The 20,699-nt window shown below is 38.3% G+C and overlaps 1 protein-coding gene across 7 annotated transcripts in view; it reads right to left on the bottom strand.

Moving 5' to 3' along the window:
- Window positions 1–20,699, bottom strand: part of htt (huntingtin) — a 43,111-nt gene that overhangs the window by 5,376 nt on the left and 17,036 nt on the right. For all 7 annotated transcript variants that reach the window (XM_089132101.1, XM_089132102.1, XM_039690271.2 and 4 more), the window contains 36 exons: window positions 20,299–20,501; window positions 20,050–20,176; window positions 19,819–19,943; window positions 19,212–19,322; window positions 19,029–19,106; window positions 18,727–18,950; window positions 18,559–18,637; window positions 17,896–18,057; window positions 17,682–17,737; window positions 16,966–17,114; window positions 15,659–15,795; window positions 15,455–15,571; window positions 15,206–15,328; window positions 14,597–14,847; window positions 12,897–13,039; window positions 12,547–12,757; window positions 11,389–11,524; window positions 10,033–10,212; window positions 9,771–9,947; window positions 8,849–8,925; window positions 8,591–8,729; window positions 8,387–8,509; window positions 8,097–8,307; window positions 7,193–7,338; window positions 6,042–6,219; window positions 5,819–5,908; window positions 5,557–5,741; window positions 5,343–5,469; window positions 4,358–4,461; window positions 4,108–4,262; window positions 3,896–4,035; window positions 3,716–3,798; window positions 2,828–2,958; window positions 2,611–2,743; window positions 2,217–2,372; window positions 1,949–2,139 (listed from right to left, as the gene is read on the bottom strand). In XM_089132101.1, coding sequence (XP_088988227.1) covers window positions 1,949–2,139; window positions 2,217–2,372; window positions 2,611–2,743; window positions 2,828–2,958; window positions 3,716–3,798; window positions 3,896–4,035; window positions 4,108–4,262; window positions 4,358–4,461; window positions 5,343–5,469; window positions 5,557–5,741; window positions 5,819–5,908; window positions 6,042–6,219; window positions 7,193–7,338; window positions 8,097–8,307; window positions 8,387–8,509; window positions 8,591–8,729; window positions 8,849–8,925; window positions 9,771–9,947; window positions 10,033–10,212; window positions 11,389–11,524; window positions 12,547–12,757; window positions 12,897–13,039; window positions 14,597–14,847; window positions 15,206–15,328; window positions 15,455–15,571; window positions 15,659–15,795; window positions 16,966–17,114; window positions 17,682–17,737; window positions 17,896–18,057; window positions 18,559–18,637; window positions 18,727–18,950; window positions 19,029–19,106; window positions 19,212–19,322; window positions 19,819–19,943; window positions 20,050–20,176; window positions 20,299–20,501 — 5,158 coding nt within the window. The remainder of the gene's footprint in view (window positions 1–1,948; window positions 2,140–2,216; window positions 2,373–2,610; window positions 2,744–2,827; window positions 2,959–3,715; window positions 3,799–3,895; window positions 4,036–4,107; window positions 4,263–4,357; window positions 4,462–5,342; window positions 5,470–5,556; window positions 5,742–5,818; window positions 5,909–6,041; window positions 6,220–7,192; window positions 7,339–8,096; window positions 8,308–8,386; window positions 8,510–8,590; window positions 8,730–8,848; window positions 8,926–9,770; window positions 9,948–10,032; window positions 10,213–11,388; window positions 11,525–12,546; window positions 12,758–12,896; window positions 13,040–14,596; window positions 14,848–15,205; window positions 15,329–15,454; window positions 15,572–15,658; window positions 15,796–16,965; window positions 17,115–17,681; window positions 17,738–17,895; window positions 18,058–18,558; window positions 18,638–18,726; window positions 18,951–19,028; window positions 19,107–19,211; window positions 19,323–19,818; window positions 19,944–20,049; window positions 20,177–20,298; window positions 20,502–20,699) is intronic.

Below are 20,699 nucleotides of genomic sequence, written 5' to 3'. Positions count from 1 at the left end.
GAAAGACACACAAACAGTGTTAGGCCTAAACACACTCATCTATTTTCAGTGAGGCTATCTGATGCTAATTCTAGCCCTGGTCTTTAATGAGGGATCTCAGATCTCAGTTAGACACCATACATTACAGCTAATGAGGAGCTGATGACCATGCAGTGTGCGGGCGTGTGTTGTGATTTCCAGTGCGAACCTATTATTGAGTCTCCCAGCATGCCACAGAGACTTTGGCATTAGCTTTGACTGCATGAGGCATAACCTCTTAAGAGAGACTCAAACAGTGTGAAGTCTTTCATTAAATGCAGGACGCAAACCATTAACCTCTCATCCCATATTCTCTCAAATGAAACGGCAAACACTAAGAGTTAGTGTAACACTAATGATCGGACTGTCCTCGCCTGCCGCTGGGAGAGGTGCGGTGGAGGGGTTAAAGGTCAAAGCTGGTAATAGGAAAGATGCTGATTCAATCATTGGGATTGAGCAGGGATAGAAAATGTCTGCTACATTAACTAGTTATTAGTAGGCCTAGTAGACATCTGTAGGCTTTATGCTACGTTCACACCGAATAGCGCGTCAGGCGCGAATGATTTTAATGTTAAGTCAATGCAAAGACCCGTTACGCGCGTAAAAAATTCCTGCAGCGCGAATGAGACGTGGAGCGCGGCGCAAAAGACACGAATACGCCTCATTCGCGCGAATGCCGCGAACTGAGCATCTGGCGCGTTAAACGTGTTACGCGCGAATAATTTAGTTAGTGCCATTTGTGCATTCACGCGTTTGACGCGAATTCGCGTCTGCCGTCCGAGTTGAAAAATCTGAACTTTGAATTCGCGCCGCGTTAACCAATCAGGAGCCTAGCTGCTTGCTCACATGGTGAAGTGTCTGAATGCTTCAATAAATTATTTTGTAATATGATGTGATTCTAATTCACAACAAAGCAAATATTTGATCACTTAAAACATTATTTCTATATACGAGACATGTTCATTTTGTATTGAATGTTATTCATTCCATATCTAGATTATATGAAATAGTATCGTGTCTGGACGTGAGAGAGAAAAAAAAAATCACAGGACAGGTTAATAACTTTTGGAAGCTGGCTCTATTTATCATCAAAACAAAAATAAATGACAGCTAGATTAGGTGGATGAGGGCGAGGGTGATCCTCGCTCTGATGCGGGACAACAGGTCATCAAACTGGGCGCGGGACAGGCGGAAGTACCGCTGACAGCGGCCGTCATCCAGACGCAGCTCATGGAGCGAGCAAATGGTGAAACTAGCCAAACGGTTCACCTCCGAAGGGTCCGATGGACACAAATACGGCGACGATGATCCCCACGCCGCTGTTCTAGCTCTCCAGAGCAAATACAGTGCGGTGAATCTCTCGATGAATGCTCGATCAACATAAATAAAGATGGCCGTCAACGGGTTTCGGTTTTGACGCGTGAGACGCGCGTAAATTACGCTTCAAACTTTTTATTTGACAAAATAAAAGTTTCGTCAGTTTCGCTCTTGACGCGTGAATTAACTCAAAGTGGTCAAGCGTCAAACTAGACGCGGTAGACGCGAATTTGATGCGCTATTCTCGTCCGGTGTGAACGTAGCATTAGACTGCGTATGTTCGTTTGGCCGGAAGATAGAATTTTAACATGTAACATGTTAAAAATTAACATTTATCTTACAGAAACTCATCACTTCACTTCAGAAGACCTTTATTAACCCCTCGGAGCCATGTGGAGCACTATTATGATGGATAGATGAAACAGCAATTCACTGTTAATTCACCATTATAAATCTTGGTAGGGACAGGACAAACTCTGATTGTATTCGTCTGAAAGAAGAATGTCATATACATCTAGGATGACTTGAGGGTGAGTAAATCATGGGCTAATTATTAACTATCCCTTTAATGTTAGTCAGACCGTAAAGTGCGTCAGGTTTTAGTTGTACTCACTTTGCTATAGCTCTAAGGTTAGAGAGCAGGTATTCACTGACAGTAGGGATAAGCTGCCGTGCTGTATCGTCCAGCAGATCGCACTCCAGCACGTACAGAACTCCATGAAGAGCACCGATCCGACTGGGCAGATGAGTGCTGCGCAAGGTGCTCTCCAGCAGACGGCACACAGGCTCTGCAATGGCTTTATCCTGTCATACATACATAAGTCCACACTGTTAAATAACTGTAACTGCTTGTTTACATAGCCAGAAGTGCATACACTCACCATGCCAAGCACTGCGGCTGCTTTGCAGATAGCTGGAACAAGGTACTGGCTGAGGATCTCATCTTCTGGTGGATGGACTTTCTGCAGCTCAGTGAGGGTGGAGAACATCATATCAAACTGATTCCTCTCAGTGAACAGATCAGACACTGCCAGCAGCTTAAAGAGACACAGAGAAAATAGATTGTCCTAAGATACATTCTTAAAACACTTTTTTTTAAATAGTTTTAATGGTTTTAAAACTTATTTCCTCTACAGAATAAAATATATTAAAAGGTAATTGCGACTTTTTATCTCACAATTCTAACTTGGATAATAGGGGTCAATTGAGTCAAACGGCCTGAGAACAACTGCACCTGATGGATCGCTATGAAAGAACGTCTAAGCATGCACTCACCGATCTGACAACCTCACTGATTAGCACAACAGGAGTCTTCCTGCTGCTGGGGCTTCCAGGGAGGATCCACTGGCTGTAGAGCTCCAGGAGGAACTGAGAGCAGGAGTGGATGTCAACCCCTGCACGGTGCTTCCTGGAGAGGGCAAGTAGAAAGACAATGCAGGGTGTGGAGTGTGGAGGATGCTGATTTTAAGGAGCTTTTTTGCCACTAACTGACCTGGAGTTGATTGGTGATAATGGTGGTGAGGCAGGTGCTGGAGCATCCGTCTCATCTTCCTCATCCTCACCCCACTCCTCCTCCCTCAGAGGGGTGATGTTATTACCCAACCACACTGAGTGAATCGACACCTGCGGAGTGTACATTGTTAAATTCTCTCAAATTATCGATTATTTCTTTAATCTTTATTTGATCAACCTTATCGATCGATTAACGATTAACTGATAAGCGCCAATTTTCTTGAGAATGTAAATTTCTCACGGTATCAATTTAACATAAAAAGCTAAATATTGCTTATATACGGAATAAAAAAGCATGTTATATTGCTCAATTGATGTTTTATTGTAACAGTTGCGATACGTCACAGATAATGGCATTTATGTAGTTTAACTAAATAAATTATGCACAGGAAATTAAAATACATAAAACATATGTACAACAAAATGTACAACTTGTAACGAGTGGAAATAAGGTGTGGCCCCTTTAAGAGCTGCGGGTGCATGTGCCGTGCGCCTCAAACACCCCATGTATGAACGCGTGACAGACAGTTAGACTAGTTTCCCGGGAAAAATAACAAACCGGGAGGGGTCTGGGAGAAAACGGGATTGTTGACAGCATGTGAGCTAAGTTATTGTTAGAAAAAATCCAGCTGGATTTTCGAGGTTGACATTTTTGTTTTTTGCCACCTCAAAGTTTGTCGTCTCTCTCGCGTGAGCATCTCGTGTCACGTTCGCAATGTTCAATTAGTTTTATTTAATCGAGTAAATTCTTGTCGATAATCAATTAACCGTTGGCACCCCTATTTGGAATAATTAAAGAGGCCATATTATCAACTATCCTTATAATAAATGCTGAATGATAAAGTGAATTGTTTTAAAGTTTACTAACTTGACCAAGTTTGTAGTCCATATTGCCCATCTCCCTCTCAGTGTTAATCTGCAGCAGGAGTTTCTCATGGCTGATGAGGGTGCCTGAATATGCAGATACACACGCACATGCAAAAAGGTCATGAATACGACAAAAAAAACACATTTTGCATCTCAACAGGATCTTTAGCTGACCACTTACCCGCCGTCGAAGATGATAAAGAGGGCACAGGGTCCCAGGCTTGATAGGGGAAGTGTGTGGCAATGTTGTCTCTCTTTGACACCATGGCCTGAATCTCACGCTCAACCATACCTCTAATCACACTCAGCTTACGACCAAACCTGCAAAACACAATCTTCTTATACACTTCCAAACCTAGAAGAACAACTATGATATAATGCATGTGTACATACCTGGTGTCCAGAGCTTTAAGGATTTTGTTGCGGGGTTGCTGTTCAAGGCAGCTAATGGCTGGATTTCCTGCTGTGGGCAGAGTCATGGCACTCAGCACTAGAGAGGTGATGGCCTGAACCGCTAGTACATTTATCTGAGTCCTCTCCAGATCCTCCTGTGCCACAAACAAACATGTCTCAGTTGACACACACAGTCTCCAAAAGCTGGACGAGTGCTTCCAGTCTTTTTGACAAAAATTAAATGATTTACCTCTTGCTGGGTTTCCTCCTCTTGGTCCATCGTGATTGGCTGAGTGACCAGCACCCCCAAAAGAGTGGCCCACGTCTCCTCAAACTGGGTCCGACTACTCCAGCCTACAAGGAGAGCACAAGAGCAAATCAAGCGGTTTAATAATCTATAAATGCTTGATGCCTGTTTGCCTATAAATGCTTGATGCCTGTTTGCCTGATGTCAACACAGTGATAGATCATAAGGTCATAATTTTCTTTTTTTTTAGATCATAATTTAACTTTCGTTAAATAGCCAACTTAACTTGCATGAATTTCTCATATTAAAATGCATTACGAAGTGCCATTTGAAATTTTCTTCTAGAATGATCATTTTTATCAAGTTTGTATATTTAAGTTCAGTGATTTCACTTCAATGGCAATGATAATTACCTATTAATTGTTATTTAAGTGAAATTACTGAACTTAAATATACAAGTTTGATAAAAATCATCATTAAAGAAGAAAATTTCAAATGGCATTTAGAGGCTTTTGCATCTGAGCTCTTCATATAATAATAAATGCTGTGTTTTTTTTTTTACTTTTTATTAATCAAAGAATCCTGAAAAAGCAGCACAACCGTTTCCAACATTGACAATTAATCAGCATATTAGAATAATTTCTGAAGGATCACGTGACACTGAAGACTGTAGTATTGGCTGATGAAAATTCAGCTTTGCGTCAGAGAAATAAATTATATTTCAAAGTGTATTCAAATAGATTTTTTTTGTTTTAAAATGTAATAATATTTCACAATATTACAGTTTTGTTTTCTGCATTTTCGATCAAATAAATGCAGGCTTGATGAGCATAAGAAACTTTTTTTAAAAAAAATTAAAAATAGTAATGTTTCCAAACTTTTGACCGATAACTGAATTTTTTTCAAATTCTATAAGATAACTCAAAATCCCATTTCATGACTACTTTTAAATAGACACAAACTCTGAAATGAGTCTCTCATGTCATACCCAGAGTGTTAATGCGGTAGAGGAACTCTCTGAAGACATCTTTCTCCTGCAGGAACTCCACAGGGATCTCTGGCAATGCTGTGCCGAAATCTCCACTCGGCCTGGGGGACCAGCCCAGCTTCCAGACCTGTTCATTCAAACACATGAAGATTTTCATACAGTTTTAAACACACTTGCACACAATGTATGAATACACACTCAATCACTCTCTCACCAGTGGTGGGATTCGGGTATAGCTGTTCACAAGGGGAAGCCTGGCCAGGCTGATGATGACGTTCTGTAGGGTGGGCGTAAGGAATGCTGGGAAGTTCTTGTTTCTATGGTGACCCAGAGCCAACACACTCTGTAGACCTTCAACCAGCTCAGCCATGATCTCACAACACCGCCATTCACGCTGGTCTGAAAATTACAGAATCAATAAAGCTTGTTGTTGTGGTCATCATTAATCAATGTGCGTCACATGTGCATTAACTCACTGCCTGCAGAGTCCAACTGGTCTTCTGACTGCTCTGTGTTTGATGTTTTCCGCTCCGGCCTCAGAAGTTGGTCACCAGGACCAACAGAAACTGCATAACACACACAAAATCATAATTACAAAATGAAAATCAATTTCAATTGCATTTTTATTAGGTTTAAGTTAGAGCTGCACGATTATGGATAAATTGAGATTCACATTTTTTTTTTTTTTGTAACACAAACCTGCATGGATGAGGAGCTGTATACATTGGATGATTGAGCAGGTGTGTGTGAGGTAGGAGTGAGAGGCGAAATGTGTCCACACCGCCGGCTGCTGGAGAGCCAGACACAGACATGACAGACTCATCTGCATGTCCACACTCAGAGGCAGCTGATCCTGCAGCAAACGCCAAACCATCACCTACAGAGACAGAATGAGAAACATGAGCTGAGTGGAATTTATAGATATGCCGCTACATTTTTCTAAAATATTACCATTTTATCAGCTTTCAATTAATATCAATAAATCACAAAGGTTGATATATCAGCTGATCTTTTTATTACATATCAGCCAATAAGTTTTTTTTTTTTGGATCAATAAATGTCAACATTTTATTTTGACAGTGCATGGACTTTTATTTTGACAGCATTGAGAACAGCATCGCCTGAGTGCAGTCACCCTGGAGCTCACATAGACGCATTTCTAGGGTTCTCAGAAGCGAAAATTGTCATACTTGCGAAAACTTCAATAGTGGTGAACGGGAGACATCAGCAATTACAATTTTTCCCATTTGCTCCAATAACAAAAGTAAAACAATCTATGATAGACTTCCTATGACTGCAAAAGAGGGAAAAATTAACGATGTTGGTCAGAACAGGAGAACGATGTCAAATTTGCCAACACCCCCTCAGCCATTATATTAGAAACACTAATTTTAATACGTAATTTAATGCCAAGGTACTATAACAAAAAGTATAGTGTAATAAAAGTACATCGAATCGAGCAAAGTTATTATATTTCATTTATTCTCCCTAACCATATCCTTTCCACAGACTTACCAGATAACCAAGTGCACTGTTAGTGGATGTGTTTTATAATAATAATATAATAGGATTACATAAGAAGATATCCATGTATATATTTGTTTATAGTTATTTATGAATTCTATTCATTTTCAAATTATTTATTTCAAGTTTAGGTAAATATAACTTGCATAGCAGCGCCATGTGTTATTTACTATCTTTAAATTAAGTATTGTGACACCATATAGGCTTGAATCAGCTTTGTACTCTCTCCAAGATATTGGCATCTGCCATCAAATGATCCATCTCGGTCAACTACTAGAATGTTCCCTATAAAATCATTGTATTTGGGAAGGATGCATCAGTCTTACCTCTATAGCGAGGGTGCTGAAGGTGGTAATGAGTGTCTCTCTGTCTTTGGGAATGTGTAGTGAGGACGGCAATTTGGACAGAGACAGCAGGTACTGACTCAACACGCCACACAGACTCAACACTGTCTGATAAAACCCAGGCTCACCTGCAACACACACATAAACACATGCAATGACTGTGTGTTCATTACAACCTCACCATAATTTACAGCATTGGCCGCAAAGGATAATTCCCATGTACTTACACCTACGAAAGTTTAGACACACCTACTCGTTGTTTATTATTACTATTTTCACCATGTTGGAATAATAACAATAACGCCATCAAAACCATGAGATAACACAAATAGAAGAATGGGAATTTTGCAGTAACCACAGCAATGCTAAAGAAAATAACCCTTGTCTTGATTACACTACTGTATACATTTGTATGTCGATCAGCACCACCTAACATGCAGGAGGGGATTTGCTTGTCATTTTGCTGAGGGTTTCCCAAACAGGGGTTTTATGAAGTGAATGTAAAATAATAAAATCTTGATACCCTGATATAGCTAGTGCAATAATCAAATCAAAGGCTGTGTTTAAATAAGTATTTTGTTGTGCTACATGTTTCAGAGCGAAGCGCGGCGCTGTGTTCATTTACACGCAAGTACCTCATGATTTTGTGTTTACTGTGAGTAATGGTAATGCAATGTGCAATAGCTTAACTTTATTTACACATATGTATAATTGTCAACACTTTTGGGTCATTAAAGTATTAATTTGAAAGAAATATATATACATCTCTTGTATAAAAGTTTAGGAACGCCTGATTCAGCCAAACTAATACATTTTTTGTGTGTGTGTGTGAACAGGCCTTTAATTTGCAGCCAGAAAATAAGTTATAATTCCGATTTTGACTCACCGTATATTTGATTAAGCTTCTGCATGTAGTCCGCGCACGTCTTAGCGGAGGGAAGGAGGGGTTGATGAGGCGAGGGGAGGAGCTCTACGACACCAGCCAATCTCTCAAAGGCCACCTCTTTAGCAGTGTCAAATAAAACCACCCCATGATCCTTACATACCCTCTGTGCCCCAACACTCAGACATGATGCAAGCAGACACAGGTTGAAGTCCTGCAAATACAATAATACAACATCAGTGTCTGTTTGAGTAAAAAAAAAAAAAAGAGATATGCGTGAATTTGGTCTTTACCTTGCAGGCCATGATTGTGTTTAGGTCAGATTGGGGAAGTTTTGTCAGCAGCTCAGTAGTTTCATACAGAGATCCTTCACCTCTCAAACAACACTGAGATTTCACCAGAGCAACATACCATTCCTGAAATACACACACAATAGTAATAATGTTATGTTTTAGCTAAGATTTTTTTCAGCTTACAACCACCGTTGTAAGTCATACCTTATTGGGTTCCACATTTTCAGGGGGAGGGGGTGGGTCCCCATCCAGTGGGTGTGTGGTAATTGGGGCAACAGGGCTTGTGGTATCTTCAGCAACTGTGGCTCTGAACCTGTCCAGCAGGGAGAAGAACCGCTGATGCCTGACAGAGAGAGAGAGACAATCATTTTAAAAACCAGGATTGGGAGATTTTCATAAACAGTGAAAAAACAAACAGATTAGAAGTAGATTGATGAGACAGGAAACTGCAAGCCGCCTTACCTTTGAGCAAGGCCACTGGTCTGTAGGTACTGCTGAATCCTGTCCAGCTCCTCCAGTGGTAGCTGAGCGATACTATTCTATAGTAGGAGGAGAAAACATGATTCTCAATAATCATTTAATGCAGTGGCACTCAATCAGGGGTCCACCAGGGGGCCCCAACACACCCAAGTGCACGCAAGTTGGTTTTAAATGGATAGTTCATTCAAAAATATTAATTCTGTCATCATTTACTCACCCTCAAGTTGTTCCAAACCTGTATTACTTCATTTCTTCTGCTGAACACAATATTTTAAAGTATGTCTGTAACCAAACACTGACTTTCATAGTAGTTTTTTTTACATACTATGGAAGTCAATGGGGCCATCAACTATATGGATTCTTCAAAAATCTTCTTTTGTGTTGAGCAACTAACTCTTTAAACCATTGTAATCACAATTGACTAGAAAAGTTATGTAAATTCATGAGTTATTGAATCTTCTGGAATTATGACATTTCATTTTTAAATAACATTATTTTAAAATTCCACAATTAAATAAAATTATGAATAATTAAAATAATTATTTATAAGTAATGAAATAATATTATTATAAATATAATTCATAATATTTATATAAATATTTAAATAATTAAACTAAATTAAATTGTTTCTCCTAGTTTCTGTCAAATAAGCAGCTTTGTCATTACAGCATTAGTACCAGAAATATCTTTGGGCGCCTTCAAATATTGTCTTACACAATGAGGGGCCTCAGAGTCAGAAAGGTTAAGAAACTTTAATTTAGTGGTACTTCATTGGCCATTGGGAGAGCATCAAACTCTTTCATTTTAATTCGATTTAGTTTTTGTGTTTTAGTTGCATTGATTTTAGGTTTATTTATTAACAGTTTATTCCAACGAATGGCGTTGTGTGTGTAGATGCATTTACCTGCAGGGTTTCGGCAAGGAGCATCTCTACACGTCTGCAGGCGAGTGTGTCCACCATGCGAGCCAGCACACGGAACGGCGTGTTGAGAAGTTTGTCTACATATAGCATGAGCAGAGCCCCGGACTGACTTAGATGTATGCCCTCCAGACACTGCAGGGTCTTCTTCAGCATCACCGGCTGCACATTTACACATTTAATACATAAGTGACTGAAAAGATAAGTACAGCATGAAATGAAAACGTGTGAGTGTGCATATACATACAGTAGAAAGGTTGTCGCAGCGTGATTGTATGGCCTGTATGAAGAGTCCGCTGGCTGCCGAATTTCGGTGCACAGCACTGATGAGATCCTGCACTGGAGGCTCATGGGAAAGACTGATCAGATCGCTCACATGATTCACCGTCAGCCACGTCAGATGCTCAGAGTCATGCAGGTTCTGACACTGAGAGGATAAAATCCAAAGATGACTATTTTTGTGTTATGAATATATATATATATATATATTCTGAATGTTATGGTTGGCAAATAGATGTACTGTATGATATATGGGACCACATAGTTTTTTTTTTATTATTATTATCAGTATTAGCCAATATTGGATATATAATGGTCGGTACAATCACAAGTTCAATCATAAATAAGTTATAAATACTTAAATATAAATGTAATACTATATATAAAAAAACCTCAATTTTTTTTTTTTTAAATTTAGTCTAAATTCACTTCTACCATTTAAAATGAATGAGTATTTTTTAGTTTAATTTATTTCAAAAGTTTGTGGTAAGTAAATAACTTTAAATGTTTTTTAATAAGCCTCTTATGCACACCGTAATGCTCTGAAATATTATTACAATTTAATATAAAAGTTTTTTTTATATATTTATATATATATATATATATAAATGTAATTAATTGCTGTGCTAGCATTGTTGAATTTTCAGCAGGCATTACTCAGTTTCATATGATCTTTCAGAAATCTTTCTAAAATGCATATATATATATATATATATATATATATGAACTTTTTATTATCAATGTTGAAAACATTTTCACATATTTATTCAAATATTTTCATATATATATATATATATATATATATATATATATGAAAATATTTGAATAAATATGTGAAAATGTTTTCAACATTGATAATAAAAAGTGTATATGTATGTATGTATGTATGTATGTATGTATTTATATTTTCATTTACATCTTGGTTATCATTGACAACCAAGATTTTTTTTTTTTTTCAGGATTCTTTAAATCAACAGAAGTTTTAAAAAAAGTTTATTTGAAATAGAAATCTTTCTGTAACATTATAAATGCCTTTACTGTCACTTTTGAACAATTCAACGTGCCCAATAAGTACATTAAAAACAATAATGTGGATTCTTGGGGGTGCAACCAAGGTGGCTTCAGAGTTAACAGATATATTCAAAAATAAACTTTGGAATTGTGCAGTTTAGTGCTAATTAACATTTTATTTTATTAACAGGCAAATAACCGGCTTATAAGTAGTAGTGGCCCAGCAAGGCTAGGGAATGGAGTGGTTATAGGAAGTAAAATAAAACTCCTCAGGAGCTCGGACACAGCTTTAAAAAAGCTTGAGAATTCTCACCACATAGTCACAGAAGAGGATAAGGGCTCCTCGTCGGACAATCTCTCTGTTACACACAGCAAGCTTCCCCTCTGGCCTCTCCTCCTCTCCAGATGAGTGCGGGCTCAGCAGCTTAGTACTGGATAGACTGTTCCTCCTAATGGAGTGATGAAAACATCATTTGATTTCTTTGCCTCTTACACCAGAAGTGACACAACACCGTGACGTGCTAAAAGCCATCTTTTCTGTTAATCAGAGCTTTTGTCCTAACCAGATACACTACAAGCAGCAAGGGATTCTATTTTAAAAATGGTATCCATTTTTTTCCCATTTATGGCTGGAACAACAACATAAAAAGTGACATGAAAATGACAATGATAATATCAGGTACTGATTATGTAATTTATTACATTTAATATGAGTAATGAGACTTTTATAACCATACGGAAAGCAACAATGAATATATATTAAAAATATATTAATCAGATAATAAAAATGAAAGGAAGAATAATAAAGTGTATTTAACACAAAGACTGTTTCAGTCACACAATATGTATTTTAATTTTTTAATGTTAAAGGGATACTCCACCCAAACCTGTATGAGTTTCTTTCTTCTGCTGAACACAAAGGAAGATATTTTGAAGAGCAAGTGGAACCAAACAGTTGTTTAGCACCATTGACTTCCATAGTAGAAAAAATAAATACTATGGAAGTCAATGGTGCCAAAGTTCCAATCGTTTTTCAAAATATCTTTGTGTTCAGCAGAAGAAAAAAACTCATACAGGGTTGCAACTACTTGAGGGTGAGTAAGTGATGACAGAATTTTCATTTTAGGGTGGAGTATCCCTTTAAAACTATGTAATAGGTATTAATTTGCCTATGCACATATCCATTTTGCACTTGCAGAGAGAGCCATCCAAATGCTCTTCTGATTGGCCGTTTTTTTGCTGCTGTTTTTTTTTTTTTTTTTTTTTTTGTCAGGTCTTGTAGTAGTGTCGCATCTGGTGTGTACAGACAAATTGCTTGTCGGTGTAATCTTATTGCAATTAAAAGCACATATAACCAGCATACAAATATAATCACTTCTAAAAACTACCAAGAATTTTGCTTAGGCTGCTTGTAACTGAAAGATGAATTAAACTGGCTTTCCTCATTTACACTGCTAGTATGTAGTCTTACTTGGGAGTCTGATGCACCTCGGACCACCAGGTGTAGTTGGTGTAGTTGATGATGAGAAGGACCTGACACCAGAGCAGGACCAGAGATGGGTGTGTGGTGATGAGCTGGAGCACCAGGCTGTTCAGACCCTCCAGGGTATAAAAATGACCCCCTTCCCCTCCCTCCGCCTTCAGCAGCCTGCTGCCCGCTGCCGTGATCCGCCGGAACATTCCTGGTAGGAAATAATGTGATCATTCAAACCAAGAGGAATAATTTTGCCCTTTACAGAGATCATGAAGTATGCTAAGCTGGTAAAGGGTCCTGTTTATGAGTTGAGCCATATGAGATGTGGGCTCTGTGGGTTTGCATACCTGATTTGAAAATGTGGATCAAACACATGAGCAGTGTGCCCAGCTGCTGACAGTAGAACGTGTGCTGCTGCTCGCTCATGTCAACTTTCACCTGCTTCGTGGCGATATCATCCAGCAACACCCCCACCAACTGCAATAAGAACCTGAAAAATAAAAAGAGATTCATAATTGTGTTAATTATCAATACCGTTGCTGCGTTTTCTTGTTGTTATGCTTTTTGTGTGATATTGTAATACATAGAAAAAGTTCTAGCTATATTCAGCTAATCTTCAAGTGATCAACTAAAGACAAAAGTGGAAATATGACTATACAACAACAATTATTATTATTATCACTACTATTATTTAATATATTATTGTAATATCATTTAGATTATAAAATGAATGAAGAAACATCTTATTTGCTGAATAAAATCCCAAGTTTTGGGGTGAAGATTCCAAAAATAGTGTCCGTTTTGCTCTAGCACGTCATACTTTCTCACAAAATAAAAGTCTTGTACTATCCCATAATCACCAGAAATTCTCTATCATGACTCTATCTTCCCCTCAGCCAGGCAATTTTCATATACATGACATGATTTTATGCCTAATTCTGATTTCAAGGATAGAATGATAGCCAGTGACAAAAGAAAATAAAAACATTACCCATATGATTTCTGATACATTTATGATACATTTTTACTACATCCAAACAGCGTCGGAAAAAATAGTACTTAAAATATTTCCCACTCCTTTGCAAATTGTAAGCTAAAAGATACATCTTTAATATTGATATTTTCAACCTCAGCATCATCAAAATAGGTAATATTAGACTGTTTGCAAATCAGCTCATTTTTATTTATTTTTTCAAAATGCAGGGCTGTCATATTTTTAAATTGCAGCTTTTGCAATTTGATAATTGCACCAAGCCATGTAAGATTTTCACAACCATGCAATGTTCGATTTAATAAAAAATACCATACAATCACGCTGCGACAATAGCAAATAACCAGTTGTTAATTTTGCACCCTAGCTGAACGAACCATGCATGAAATAAATGTATTTAAAATGTATTCAAAAACCTAGCAATTTTTTCTCGGATTTACTTTTCAGGAAAACCATTTTATTTTTTGCATTTTACATATTTAGCAGTGCCGTAGTATGCATTTGTTTTGCCAAAATCACAGACTGCCATTAAGGCCGTGTGTCCACCACGCTAGACGCTCTGCTGAAGACGCCGTGCTGTGGGCGCTTGAGAGCGTTTTGTCAGCCCAGCGTTTTTTCCGTTGAGACGTTTCATTGCTATGATACGGAATATCCGCGGCACAGTTTAATGGTAATTGATTTTGTATATAATTTGTTTCATACTAAAAATTTATTTTTCATCCATTTTGTTCGGTTAGCTCTGTACAGAAAGAATGTTGTGACAGTTGGTCAGTGTGGTTTAGTCCCGCCCCTCCTCCACTGTGATTGGACGGCTGGGTAAAAAGTGACAGTGATGAGCTCTGCGTTTTATCCAAAGTTGAACATTTTTCAACTCTCGGCGACCAGTAAAAAACGGCGAGCGCTCGGCGCTTCAGTGTGAAAAAAACGCTCAGTGCCTCATTACGCTAATGGCGTTTAAAAAACGTGGCGCTCCCTCCTATTGAAAACAAATGAAAACCGCAAATGGAAAAACGCTTTGGTGGACACACGGCCTAATGGACAGCGATCAACAATTACCTAGCAAATGTTTCCTCGGGAGGAAAACGCTGCGGCTCTTCATTGGAGTCTTCCGTGATAGCAGGTGGAGCTTGAGGAGGGGAGCAGTCATCGTCACACAATCGACGGATGGTGGGACAGGAGAGGAGGTATGGGGACAGTGAAAGCTCCTGAATACGAGACAGAATGATGTCCTCTGTGGACTGCGAGATTAGAACACGCAGGATGGCGAGAATCCCAGACACCCACAACTGCCCCGTACCCACTGATGCCTAAAGAAAAGAACAGGGGCACAAGTGAGCCTCTTTACAGGGTTAATATGCAATCAGAATTACCATTGTTCTAAAAATATTTGTCATTTCAATAAGAATGTGCACAATTGGGAATGAGGGTGAAGATTTCCTTAGGCAAGTTTGTCCCAAGAATTCACTGGGTTTTACATATAGAAAGCTGCTCGGTTTGAAAGTGACTTCTATGTGAGATGAGCTTCATGTCTCATTAAACTATTGACAATAGACAATGGACCCTTTTGCCCACAAAGTGTGCATTTACTTGCTTTTTGACCGCCACTCTTCATCCTCTATTCAACTGATAATAATATCAGGAAAGTAATATGTGACTGATTCTCACTAGGGTAGATGGTGTGATGAACATGCTCTTCAGCAGCATGTCTACAGGCCGTAGAGAGGAGGGAGCCACTGTCTCAAACAGTGTGTTTAACACGCCCAATGCCTCATGGGAGTCCAGGTGCATCTGTCAAGCATACAGAAGCAAATATGTAAAGTACATTTACTTAAAAACTGTTTGTTAGCTTGAATTCTGAATCTGGTGCTTGAAACCATAATGCTATCAAGACACAAAGTCAAACCAGAGCCGCACTTGTTGTTTGCCGATCATTGGCAGGATGATGTCAGCGATCTGTCTAGAAAGCCTCTTCCATTTATCTTCATTCTCTTTATGGCACTGCTGTAGGATCAGAATAAACATCTCCAGCACCTAAAACACAAAAACACATAAATCCACGAATGTAAAGAGTACGTTTTCCCAAAATTAACTCACACACACACCAAAACAGAGCGTTACCTGATGGTGTTGTACGAGGCGTAGCAGCATGGACACCACTACTTCCTTTTGAGTTTCCAACTCTTTTCCTGCATCTGCTTTATTGGAGCCTCTCAGCACAAAGAGGTCGTGCACTATGGGCTGCAGTGCAGGGATTGCTGAGAAATGAAGAGGAGTCTTTTTTATGCCATCTACTAGAATACGTTTTCATGCATGAATGTTCAAAAAACGCCTTTTTCACATGTTCTACATTGTTGCAGCACCTCTCTTCCTTCCTTCGTCTCTTACTTACTTACTCTCTTCCCAGTCTGTCAGTAACACTCTTTTTAGTTCTGTTTATTAACTTTAAAGAGTAACTAAACCCCAAACCAACTTTTTTTTAGTTAATGATCTGTAAGAATGGATCTTTATTAATACCAGTCATTGATTCGAGTAACTTTTTTGACATTTATGTATAAAGTGTTTTATTTCTACAATATATGGTGTAAAAACGTCTTGTGCTGCCCTCTTCAGGTTGAACGGTGGCTACTGCAGTTGAATTTTTCTATTGGATGTTCCGCACTTTGTGACGTACGCAGGTTTCAGCTCACCGCGCTCTTAGTACGAGCGGCAGTATAAAAACCAGCTTGTTTCGTCAAAACCACTGTAGCGAGTCAGGACTTGGAATTGCGAGTATTGAAAACGATCAGGATAGAGTGTTTTAGCATCTATTTCATCCCCTCTATCTCCGCTGGGGTCTGCCCACTTTTTCAGCATTTTTCAAATATTGCCAGTGGGTGGAGTCCGGCTCTGACCAGGGGTTAGTTACCCTTTAAAGTACATTCTTTCGAAAAACGCAATGCGCTCTGATTGGTCGACTGGATAAGTGTTGTGATTGGTCAACCGCTTTGAGAGTGTTTCAGAAACGTCAAGCCCCTTACCATGACAGAGTTAGAAGCGGGGTGGAAACAACAACATGTCTGGACAAGGCAACAACACACTACTAACACAAATCATCCCCAATATTTTGCATATGCTTTGGGCAGAAATTATTTGAATGTGGAATAATGTGAAGTGTATGTTCTCGGAAGAAAACTTAAGAAATCAAAGCATTTCAGGGAGTTCAGAAACAGTGGTCAATGATATAGAAAATCACTCCCATTGGAGTGGACTTTGTGCTAAAGAAAGTTGAAAATGTGAAAAAACTTAATAGGACTATCTGTTCAGTATTAGAAAATATGGAAATATGGAAACATAGTTTTAGAAAATTGTCTAAAATGGGTTTTCGGTTAAGAGTTGTTGCATATTTTGCTTTAGGATGTGAATATGCGTGTTGTGATTCTACACACCATGTGTTACTGCCTTCCTGCCACTGGCCATGATGCCGTCACACAGCTGAATGATCTTTGGGATGCTGATGATCTGTTTGGAGTGGTAGCGCTCATAGGACAGCAGAACCAGGAAGAAGAAAATGTTGGGCACAATCTCTTCAGAGTCCCTACAAGGAAAAAAAAAAAAACATCAGTTAAGTGAAAACTAATAAATATTAGCAAATCTGAGCATGTGCAATTCAATGTACACTACAGTTCAAAAGTTTTGTAACATTATATTGTATTAATATTGTTTTTATATGCATTTATTGGTTAAGGAAACATTAAAATGATATAAAAAAGACATTTTTAAATTTTACAAAAGAAAATGTATTTAAATTTTCTATTTAAAAATCTTTTTTTAAAATCAGGAATCTTTGATGAATAGAAATGTTAATAAATGTTAACTGAACAAAACAGCATATTAGAATGATTTTTGAAGGATCATGTGACAATGAAAACTGCTGAAAATGACTGCTGAAAATTCAGCTTTGCCATCACAGCAATAGGTTACATTTTAAAATATAAAACAGTTCTTTTAAATTGTAATAACATTTCACTAAATCATTAATGTTTTTAATGTATTTTTGATGCAGCCTTTGTGACAGACTTCTTTCAAAAACATTACAAATCTTATCAACCCCAAACTTTTGTATGGCTATGCATGTTGGTATGACACCGTCAAAAGGTCTTACTTGAACTGCCCCACTTCAATATACTCAAACTGCTTCAGAACGAAACCAATGAACACCTGAAACAAACACAGCGTAGTAACATATAAGAACTGTGCAAGTATAATATAAAAATAAAATAATACCAAGATTTGTTTTGACTCTCAATTAGTGGAGAAAAATAGAAAATTGCATGTTGACCCATTAGGAGTTTGATCCAAAGGTCAAAATGACTCGCCTGGTCTGAATCAAGCAAACAGTAGTTGACCCGGAGCTGCACAAGTTGGGACAGTAGGTCCAGCACCTGTCTTTGCAGGCCCACTGAGGTGCTGGTGGTGTACTGCTTCAGAGCTTTAATCACCAGCGGCTCAAACAAACGGATGTGATTATGAATGGCATTCTGAAACACACACAAGGAGTCAACAATTGTGAGCGGACAATATATCAGTGTTGTAATTGTTAAAAAAAAATCGGTAATTAAAATAAAGCTTAAATGGAAAAAAAACAAAAACAAAAAATAGCTGATAAACCTAAAAAATTAATGTAAAGTTTAAGATAAAGTTTTAGATTTTAAAGCGAAATAGAAAATAAAAAACCTAATAAAAATGACAAAAGTACATAACACAATTACTAAAATGAAAATATGAATAATTACAATAATAGGACACAAGTAATAATAACACTGTAAGTTATTGATTTAAAATAAATTTAACATTGTAAAAAAAATCATTAAATAAATAAGAGCAACAAATAATAAAACCATATACAACAATGACTAATTGTTGTATATGGTTTTATTATTCATAAAAAACAATAACAACAACCTTATCAAAAAAACAGACCCATCCCCATTTTTTATTATTATATTGACATATATATGACATATCATCGGGTAATGTACCTTGTCTCCTCGATGGCGAGTGACATTGGTGATACTTGACCTCAGTTGACTGGAGACTTTTTGCATTACATCAAACCACCTATAGGATCAGAGAAAGGACATGTGTACTCATAATGGGCCTCTTTATATCTACAGATTAATCTTTATGAGGGAATGTTGTTCACTCACCCAGAGGCGTCCTGTTCTTGTTCGGCTTGCACCATGTTTCTGAGACTGGCGTCTGCGAGGGCCTGGGTAAAGTGAGTGTAAGGGGCCATGAAGCAGTAATGGTAGAGACCAGGTCTAACGCTGGTCGAGCCAAGCCGCATGGCCTTGCCCTGGGACCGACATGGGTGAGATGAGGCCCCCTCATACTGAGAGGCAAGATTGGTCCCAAATAACGACTTCAAAAGCTGTAAGAAAAGACCAAACGGTGAAGCCCCGGAAATTCATGGTCTAAAACAGAAGAGTTAGAAATGCGCATGTCTAACCTGCTGAACACACACTGTGGCCATAGTAGGTTCCCGTGAGAAACAGGACTTGAGGTAACCCAGGATCTCCTCAACAGACTAGACAGATAAACACAGGGGGAAAGTTTGTTCTTAATATTACTTTTACTCAGATATCATATACTTTGTTCATTGACAAGATATTATTAGGCTTTGACATCATACTTTGCCAATATCATGCAGGGTGGCCAACTCAAGCAGCTGTGAAAGGACATCAAGCGCTGATCTCAGGAAACCCCCAAACTTCTCATTGGTGTTGTGAAGGTCTAATGTGACCTTGTAAAAGAAAACAAAAATTGTAAGCAAGATAAATCCAGTAGGGACGGACATTTCGAATTGAGTACTTGGAATAGGATAAAAAGCAATGCATGTTATTGTGATATGGCCACATCTGCAGTTCTCATGCCTCCTGCAAAACAGGTCTATGGCATGTTCACACAGGTGAATAGAGCGTTCCCCCCTGCGTTTTCAAAGTCAATAGATAGGTCTGCTGACTCATCTACAGAGTCAGATGCATGTCCAATAATTGAACAAGCATGATAAACATGGTTTAAACACTTTCCAAAAGTGATCGGTAAAGCTTATTTGGATTTTACAAAAATGATCCTGAAAAAAAGGGACTTTATATGCTGAGTTAAGAAATCTTTACTGTCCCTTTTAATGCATCCTTGCTGCATATATATATTCATTTCTTACAAAAAGAAAAAAAAACTACTTTTGAACAGTAGTATATACAAAAGTCAAATCAAAATGCTTATGACTGCAGACTTACTTTGTAGTTAGTGTGTGTAGCTCTCAGTGCATCATAAAGCTTTAGATAAGGAGGAAGGTGATAAAAGCTGCCCATAGTGGTGGACTTGTTAACTGCTGCTATTCCGGTGCTGTCTACTGCTCTGCCTGTATGAAAACACAGTGCAAGACAACTGTAAATATTCAAGTAATAAATAATGAACTGAGACCCATTTTCCATTGTGTGCTTAAATCTCTGTAGGTGTGACTGTACCTGTGTTGGTTTCTCCTCCTTTCTTTGGGCTCATGGGGGTGTTGCTTGGCTCCGTCATGTCCTTCTCTTTACCCTTCCGCCTGATTGGACTGAGAGAGGGAGTGTTGGCCAATGATGGTAAAGTAGCCTGGCAGGAAGGATTAACAGAAATAATGAAAATTTTAATATAGTGAGAAAATATGAAATATGAATAATGTGTTGTGCATTTTTTGCATTATTATAATCAGACTCTATTGGATGCATTTGTACCTTGACTGCAGGGCCTGGGGGTGTGTCATCCAGCACATGGGCACAGATGTTGAGGATCTTCAGCAGGTGCGAGAAAAGCTGCTCCACCATAACAACCAGAGAGCGGTCGTTAAGAGCAGGCCACGGCTCCTCCACCTTAGAGGGGGCGGTGTTAGACTCCTCCTCACCTGCCCATGGACTCTTCATGCACTTTGGTGCAATAGCTTCAAAAACAGGTAGAAAACAATATTTTAAATTCAAACAGATGTATTTTATTTTATTTTTGTTTATGTTATAACAAAAATTAAGTTACTGTAATCAGTGAGGTTCAAAACCTTTGACTTTTTATAAACAAATGACTTTTTATAACTAATGAGTGGATATAAAAAAGTCACATATTGGCTGGTCGCGGTCAAATATGA

The sequence above is a fragment of the Pimephales promelas genome, chromosome 6 (assembly GCF_988280905.1).
Source record: "Pimephales promelas chromosome 6, fPimPro1.hap1.1, whole genome shotgun sequence".
In the NCBI taxonomy this organism is placed as follows: domain Eukaryota; kingdom Metazoa; phylum Chordata; class Actinopteri; order Cypriniformes; family Leuciscidae; genus Pimephales; species Pimephales promelas.
This window is presented reverse-complemented; position numbering and strand designations above follow the sequence as displayed.